General features: G+C 38.8%; 1 protein-coding gene across 4 annotated transcripts in view; it reads left to right on the top strand.

The window, feature by feature from the left end:
• Positions 1-8,908, top strand: part of kdm4c (lysine (K)-specific demethylase 4C) — a 25,401-nt gene that overhangs the window by 11,520 nt on the left and 4,973 nt on the right. For all 4 annotated transcript variants that reach the window (XM_025058792.1, XM_008317049.3, XM_008317048.3 and 1 more), the window contains exons 15-19: positions 1,260-1,336; positions 2,865-2,920; positions 3,034-3,142; positions 8,128-8,322; positions 8,679-8,849. In XM_025058792.1, the coding sequence (XP_024914560.1) occupies positions 1,260-1,336; positions 2,865-2,920; positions 3,034-3,142; positions 8,128-8,322; positions 8,679-8,849 (608 nt within the window). The remainder of the gene's footprint in view (positions 1-1,259; positions 1,337-2,864; positions 2,921-3,033; positions 3,143-8,127; positions 8,323-8,678; positions 8,850-8,908) is intronic.

Below are 8,908 nucleotides of genomic sequence, written 5' to 3'. Positions count from 1 at the left end.
TTTATTTGTTGCCCTTGTCTCTCTGTCATTGCACGAGGGTCAGTGAGTTTATGTCCTGACTCACATCATCTCAATGTTCCATCTCCCGTTTCTCCCTCTTTGTGGTTTTGAGTGTTTTATTTCCCAAGTCAGTCGAATGTGGGTGAATCCTCTACCACACGCGCTTCCTGTCCAAAAGCCCCAAACCAGTGCAACAAGCCTCTTCTCACACACACAGACACACAGACACACATACACACTTCAACCTAAAATCCTTAGAGTTGATTTGTTCCCCACTTTTCCTGTGCCCCGAGGCAGGTTAATAAGTGTCCACATCATGAGTTACCACAGATGTGCACCTTCACATGTTCATTAAATGACTAACATGAATCTATAAGACTGTTCGGTCTGTACTATTTTGAACTTCTTCCAACTCTGTTTAGGTGAATGTGTTTGAGTGGGAGCTGGTAAAATAAATGAGTGCCATTTGACAGTGATGAACAAACCACAGGTTTGGTTTTGAGAGCTGGGACACAGCAAGGGCGTGTACGTTGATATGGCTAACGTTATCTGAACTTGGAAGAGAAAAGAGAGATGAGCTCAGGTTAAATGTTAGGTATTTTTTATGGATTGTTTTGAAAAAGTACACAGAAACTCTGCTAATGTACAAAAAAACAGAGTTGGTCAGAGGCATCAAAATTCCTGTTGGTTTTTGTTCCTCCAGTCTCTAACTTGGGGATTTTTTTTTTCATGAGATTTCTTATTTGAACAGAATCACCATTGTTTTTCTTTAATTTTTTTTGACATTAGACTTATTATTCATCAGACAAAATAAAAAGTTAAACTATCTCTATTACGAAACCTGTGCTAAGACCAACACTACAGTATATTGTTACCCAAATTTGAACTTCAAGCGCTTTGAATAAAAGAACAAGAGTCACCAACTAAATATGTTGAAGGGCCAGAATTTATCTGTACAGAAACCTTTGGCAGGTGGAGACTCTGATATTTATTTTTTTATCCTTACAATTTTGGAATCTAGTCATGGGCCGGATCCAGCCCACGGACCGCAGGTTGATGATCACTGTTAACAATCTCAGTGCTGTACTTCTACTCATTCCTGAGAATGAAACATCCAGGCAGTATTTGCTGGTACCTGATGTACATTATACATTTTACCTGAGTGGCACTTCAAAACCCAGCAGCCAGCATTTGTCATTGTCACTTGAACAAGCAGTTCCCAGTTTAACACATTTTTATTCCATCTCTTCCACTTCAAGGTTGCTATGGCGTCTCTGCAGATGACGTCAACGAGCAGTGGTCATGTGACCGATGCACAGAAGGAAGCTTTACAGCAGTAAGTGGCTTTGCATGTGTACAACGGCTCCTCTACTGCTTCTCACAGTGGGTTTTCAGGGTTTATGACTCCAGTCAGTTATTAGCTTCTGTCTCCAAAATTCATCTTTTTGTAATAAAAGGATCTCATATCCTTTTTTTTTTTCAAAACTGACTTTAAATGGTCTTTAAACTTTGCATCATTTTCAAATGAGAGCTCCCTCTCCATTGTCATTGTGCATAGGTCACTTATAGGTGTGGATGCGTACCTACACGAGCATATCCACACCCATATCTGTTACTGATGAGATATTGGGATTTATAAATGATGTCTAGTCACTTCTGGTTTAACTGACCCTGCTTTCTAGTTATTACAGTAAAAATGCAGCAACCCGTCTTCTAATTTGACATAATTAGTTAATCAAAAATGTGCATTCAGCCACTTGAGTGAGTCACACAGTGAATAGGAGCAGAAGTGAGGAGGTAATTCACATGTTGTGGCTGAAAAGAAAGGTAAATGCTGAAAATCATGCTGAAAATGGACTGAAAATTACAGGGGCATTATTTCAGGCACTGGCTCAAAACCTGAGGTAGTGTTAATCACCAGTGTGAGACAAAGAACAGCACACCAATCAGCAGGGAATAGAAAATGGCCATTTACTGACACAGTATGGTGGATCCAGTCCTGTGATCCATAAAGTTATGATATCAATTAAATGGTTTAAGTAAAAAGACATTTTTTTTATAAATTATTTATTTTTTTAACTTTGTGTTTTAATTTTTTCACTTGACTTAAGTCCACTTGTAAATATTCCTAAATGTTGTATTTGTTTATTTGTATTTATCTAAAATCCACCTTCTAACTAATTAAATATAAACTAAATATTGACAATTGTTATTGAAACTACACTGTTGGATGGGGCTTTTTAGATCCTTACCCCAGAAAAATTTTCACTGATTGAACTTAACAGATTTATTTTGAATACCTATATTATAGGTGGAGCTCCTTAATAGGTTGAATTTGCTGGGCCTTTTGTTTTATATAAATCAACTTCTATAATTCTAACAAAAGTTAGAAGAGAAAAACTTTTTGAAAACATTTAAAAACTTTTGGCTCAAAAAAAAATTTCTATTTGGAAATTTAGACCTCCTGCACTACCCTGGGGTGTGAGTTTGTGGGGTTTATGTGTGTAACGGAAGCTTTACATCCTTTGTTTTACTGCCAGCTCAGGCCTATTTTTTACTGGTGGTAACATTTACACCCAGAAGCATCCTAACCACTTACAAAGGACAGGCAATAAAAGAATATAGAGACAGAGGCGAGCCTCCCTGCAGATAAATCAAACAAATAAAATAAACCAAACGAATCAATACTGTGATCTAATAAAACGACTGAGGAGATTAATTTTATGTGATCTATGCTAAATAAAAAATCCTGCACACGCCACCTTTTATATACCCTGTACAGTGTAGCCATTATATGGAGATACATGCATTAGCAGGTGTCAGGTTTACGAGGACTGACGGGAATGGATTCTTTATTTTCATAGGAATGCTGTCTGTGTAACCTCAGAGGGGGTGCGCTGAAGAAAACCCAAAACGACAAGTGAGTCTTTTTTTTTTTAAAACTCCATAATTAGCACTGAATGGTTAAGATATAGCCTCGTATTATGTAATAATATCTTTGTGTATATGCCATATTTCTGTGTGTCTGTGAAGATGGGCTCACATTATATGCGCAATCGCTCTGCCAGAGGCCCGGTTCAGCGATGAAGCTAAGAGAAGTCCCATTGACACCAGCAGAATTCCCATGCAGCGTTTCAAACTGGTGAGGACACACACACACACGCAAACACACTTGCTGCGTTGGAATATCCCAGGTTCCCAGAGTTGAGGACTGCTTCGGTCTAATTAATGAAGTGTTCACAGTTCTAATTAACAATCTGAGATGAACATGCCCGCAATCACAGCTAGTTAATTAACCATTGGTGAGTGTGTGTGTGTGGCCGTTTTTGTGTGTGCGCGTGTGTATGTGCATATGTGTGTGTGTTTGTTTAATGAGAGAGCACTGGAGTGTGTCTCAGCAGACCTGACATGGTGTCTCTACAGTTAGTCTTGTGCTTCAGGCACTGTGTTCACTCAGCAGAAATCCCACTGCTGGAGAGGTACATCTTTGCACAAGATGGATAACTGAAATAAATACAGCCAGCTCTTTCCAGCTAGAATATGTGTCTCTTCATTGACTTTCAGCATTTTAAAAGAGGCTTAAACCACTTAAAGAGGATATTTGTGTGATCATAAAATTTAAACAAGACTTAAATGCATTTTTGCTGTTGAAGCACATTAAAAAAATGGACTTGGTTCTTTGCAGTAGGTTTTATGGATTTGTTTTTTGTTAATGAATCTTTTAAATAAAAGAAGACATTAACTGTTCATCAGGTGCTGGTTAATAGCTGCTTACGTTTCCCCTCTCACATACATTTCAATTTATGACAGACTAAATACAAATTCGAACCATGAGCATGAAAAAATAAACTTGCAAATGCAACACAAACTGCAGTAAATGCAGTTCTTCTATGCACGTTGCAGCATGACCCAGTCTGCATTATCATCAACATGCCCCTTATTTGTGCCATAAAATGTTGCAGAAGACAATTGTTTCCTATGGAGTTTGTCTTCTTGTGTTCAACAACATTTTAGGCAACATCCTGGAAAATTCAACCAAGATTCATGCTGGTTGTCTAGCCTTATATTACAGTAGATGTAGGTTTTTTTTCCCTCTAGAATCAGCCAAGGCCATTACCATAGCAACGAAGCAGGTAATGTAAGCAAAGTCTTTTCCAAGGTATTTGTTGTAACGTAGAACTGTGGCACCATTTTTATAAGCTTAACATATGTATAACATATATATACACACTAAGAAGTCACTATTAAATTATTGATCATTAATTCCAAAACAGTCTCGACCTCATGTCCCTTTAATTGACAAATTGTTTCTAGTTCAGCCGAACTCATGCTCTACAATAATAAAAGACCAGTCAATCGATGTGTCAGCATGAGTGCTTAACTGGAAATATGCTCAACGGGGGATTCTGTAGCACAGAATGTGAAAAGGGACACAGAATCTGCACAAACACACCCACACTCACCAACAGGGTGATGTTTACAGTAATAATAAGCTGTATGTATGTCCTCCTTATGTACCCTAATTAGGATCATATGGATTTAGGAGGTTATATGTAGTCTACATTCACAGGCCTAACAATCTTAACCCAGAGAATTTGTTCCCAGACAAACAGAAACAGTTGGACACTCATGTGAAATTTGCTGAACGTGACCTTAATGTTGGTGAAAATGTTTCCAAACTCGCAATTATTTCAATGAATGTTTGAGGATACAGCGTTTCCCTCCATAAACTCTTAAGTGGTGATAAATTTGTGATTTGGCTGAGTCCACAGATGTTTTTTAAAAAAACACTTGTAAGTATTGTACATTTCTGTAAGGTCCATAAAACACATTTTAAGACGGAGGATATGACTGCACTAAATAACCATGCACACTTATTTTCGGCTGCTTACTTTTACAGTCAGAAAAAAAAATTGCAGACCCAAATACTTTCCAAAGATTCAATTGAGACCAGATGGTGCTTTTAATATTCAACTTCTAATTTTAGTTGGTGTGCAAATTTATTGACCAAATGTTTAGATAAGTAAACACACCAATTTATATTATATATGCTCTAGGACTACATCATAGATTTTTTTTGATTTATTTAAAATGTATTCTTTCCAGTATTTCAATAACAAGACAATTTCTACTTGCAGCGTGCACGCCGTGCTTTTCATTTGACCCAGTGGTCCTGCAGCAGCCCATCACATTCATAATTTACTGCCCCATAGCAGACATGCACGTCAGCACACAAACCTGGGCACATTCATAATTTACTGTGGGAATGTTCCTCATGCACGGCTCAACGCAGGCCCTCAGATACACCTGAGAGACATGGCAGGTGGAGTACGTCAGACTTTCATTTAAACCTGCGATGTTTTAAAGGTTAAGGCTTTTTTAAAATGCGTGTGGAAAGAAAGCGTACTGACACAGTTAGTGCTGGGCTGCTGGCTACGTGTCAGCGTGTGCGCATTTTCAATGAACAGAGAAAGATTCTATATGTCACTAATTTTTAACTGACTACAAATGAGTCATTAATTTAGAGGTATAGTATTTGAGGATTGTCTCTTATTTGCCATGAATGAACCATGTAACTCTCACTACCTGCACTTTAATGTTGTACTTTCAGTTAATTTGTCCTGGACTCACTGGTATAATATTCTATTAATAGGATCCAAACTTGGAAACCTCTCAGCAACATTTTACCCCTTACTCCTAATGTATTTACTGCCACCAGCCTGTGTGTCGGTGATTGTGAAGTGATTGCAGCTCATCATAACAAGCCAAAGCTCCTGCTGCACCTGCTGGGCTCTTACGCCCCCTGTGGCTTGTCCATTTATTACCTCTACCCATATATCTGAGGGTGTAGAACACGCCCCTCAGAATCTGTTCACATTGGCCTAAATATGTGGTCTAGACAGTCAGGCCAGTTCATCTGGGTGCTGTCTGCAAAGGTCTAGTTATAGAAAGTGGCTTCATGAAATGTAAGCTGAGTTTGTCAGACTAGGTTCAGAAACAGGAGCATGAGACCTTTGATTAATAAGACAGTAGATAGCATTAAGGTTTTTTTTTTTTTTAATCACAGATTTAAAAATGAAGCTTTTATGTTGCCCTTTGACGGTGTAAGTAAATGGGGTCTTCACTGAGACAATAGATCCTGATCCTCATGTGACAGTAGACTAAGCTGATAATCGTTAAAACAAATCCAGGCCAACTCTGCAGCTTCCATTTAATTTGTGCTTTCCAGGTTAATTGATTAGACCCAAGTTATTGATTTCTGGAAGAACCGGACAAATGGAATTTATTTCAGAGGATTACTTGATAAGGACATAGAATTAATACTCCCACAGCCCCAGCCTCCACCCGTCTTATCCAGCTGTCCTTTCCTATTCTTTTTTGTAGCCATGGCCTTTGTAATATACACATAAAAATATATTTTATAAGCTTAGTTAATATTTTATACTAAATGGACTTTACTAAAAAAAGAGAGAAAAAGATAAGACTTATGTAGGTCACAAGTCATATTTTTACACAAAGGTAATTCCCACTTAGACCAATTCTGGAGCATCATGTCTGATGTACAGACTTATTACCTGTCTGTAAGTGCAGATATGGAAGCATAAATTCCAATGAAATACACTATTATTAAGTTGCCTCCAAATAGATGTGAAAGAACACCTCGTAAGAACAGGGGAGTGGAAAAAAAACTAGCGTAGATGGGAGTTTTATTAGGGGGCAGTAAAAGATACGGAGAGAGATGGGAGACATGAAAGAGGAAAAGGAGAGCGAGGGGGGTGATAATGGAAGGATGTTGTCATCTTTCCTTTAGTAGAGGATTTGTTGGAAAAAAGAGGGGAGTGGAGATGTCACAGTAGTGGAAATTGTATGCAGTGGAGAGGAGAAAAGCAAGAGGGCTGTAAAAATGGAGGTATCAGTGTAGTCGTGGGCAAATACAATGTTGTGTTGTTTAATGTTTATGTCCTTCAGCCTGGGTAACAGGGTGAACCAACCCATGGGAGGTGTGGAGTTATGGCAGGGGTAGGAGGGAGGCCTAGCAGGTCAAATTAATTTAATTCCTATCTTTTTTTGTTTTACTTATGCCACTGCAGGGAAAAGTGTTTTAAATGAACTCATCTGATTATTTTGCTGACATCTTCAATCTTCAATAGTAGTTGTAAATTTTACGTTATGTCGAGCATTTCTCAAACGAGTGATGTTAATATTTGAATTGACTATTTCTGATACTGCTAAAGATTCATGTCCCAACTTTGGTTCAATCTGTGGTCTTTCAACTTGGAAGTGCTTCTGTTGTTCTTGTAGAATTTTTAAGCGTTTTCTCAAAAGACTTTTTTTTTTACTTGCACAAAAGCCTCCCCTGCTGGACAGTGCCACATTTTCTTTTGTGCTGTAATCAATCTTGGTCAAACTGATGTCAGCGTAAGGCCGACGTGTCTTAAAACGTCCTTATCCTGCATTCCTGTGTGTTGACAGCAAATCTCCAGCCAGACTGCAGTCACCAGGCAGTTGTATTTTGAAATAAAAAAACCTCTACTACAGTACTATTGCTGCGCTGCCTTACTTCAACCTTTCATTAGTGAAGTGATATTTTCTATTTTTTTGTCTGTAGCTGCGTTCAAGGTCGTGGTAGTTTTGTAATTTCCCTCAGACTTACAACTCCTTCTTCATTGACAATTTAACCGAGGTAAATGCTAATGAGATATTATTTTGTTTTAAGTTAATTCTTTATTTTACGGAATATATTGCTACTAATCTGTTTGGTCTTGTCTCCACCTACTGTATTTACATAAGCTACAGTTATCTTCTTTCTGTTACATACAGCCCCAGGGTTGTAATGTACTCTGACTTCAGCTTAATCTGTTCCACAACATTATCAAGGAATATTAAATAAACACCAAAATCATTAAAAGGAAGCATTTCGAATTAATAGCTCCAACACATTTGTGTTGCCATTTGTTTGACCTTAGCCTTGGATTACAGCTAACAAAAGATAAGATCAGTACCTACAGAGAGTTTTATTCTGTGACTGGGTTCCGATAAGTAAAATGCACCTACTAGAGGTTTAATCTGTCTCTGCACTGCTTTATATAAAGCACGAAGAAACAAGACCTTTTTTTTTTTTTACAGAAGTGCATCTATTGCCGTAAACGCTGTGCAGGGAAGCGTCAGGCTGGTGCTTGTATCCAGTGCTCATGTGGCCGATGTCCCACTTCCTTTCATGTGACCTGTGCCCACGCGGCCGGCGTCGTCATGGAGCCGGATGATTGGCCATATGTCGTGTCAATCACCTGCCACAGACATCAGTCACGGAGCTCTTCAGCTGTGAGTTAACTGTTCGATAAACGATCTTTATTTTTATGGATTTCATTCATTCATGTTTGTGTGTTTTTTTTTTATTTAAATTTTTTAGTCTTCTTTTCCACAAGTTCCCAAGGTGGAGACAGGAAGTCCTTATCTTTGTGCCTTATACCGTTGTATATCCTGTTCATCCTTGTGTCTGTGACACGTCAGTTGAGGGAGACAACATTTAGGAGAAAGCTCTGTGTTGTTGTGAAGCAGATAATTAAAAGTGATGATGTGGAACTGCACTGGCACTTGGTTGACATTTAATTTGACATTTTGCTGGTATCAATTTTCAAACATTGGTCTAATTACATCTCCGTGCCTCGCCCGAACAGAAGCAGCGAGCGTGCCAGTCGTCCATCGCTCTGGGTCAGACCGTGATCTCCAAACACAAGAACCTGCGCTACTACAGCTCCAAGGTCACTCAGATCAGCTCCCAGGTGTTCTACGAGGTCATGTTTGACGACGGCTCCTTCTCCAATGACACCTACCCCGAGGACATCGTGGTAAGGCAGCGTTTCATTGCTCACTGGCTCGATCGGATCATCTCCCAGTAGTCTGGGGT

The sequence above is a fragment of the Cynoglossus semilaevis genome, chromosome 9, assembly GCF_000523025.1.
Source record: "Cynoglossus semilaevis isolate Cse_v1.0 chromosome 9, Cse_v1.0, whole genome shotgun sequence".
NCBI classification, from domain to species: domain Eukaryota; kingdom Metazoa; phylum Chordata; class Actinopteri; order Pleuronectiformes; family Cynoglossidae; genus Cynoglossus; species Cynoglossus semilaevis.
The sequence above is the reverse complement of the archived record's forward strand: the minus strand, read 5'-3'. Positions and strand labels throughout refer to the sequence as shown.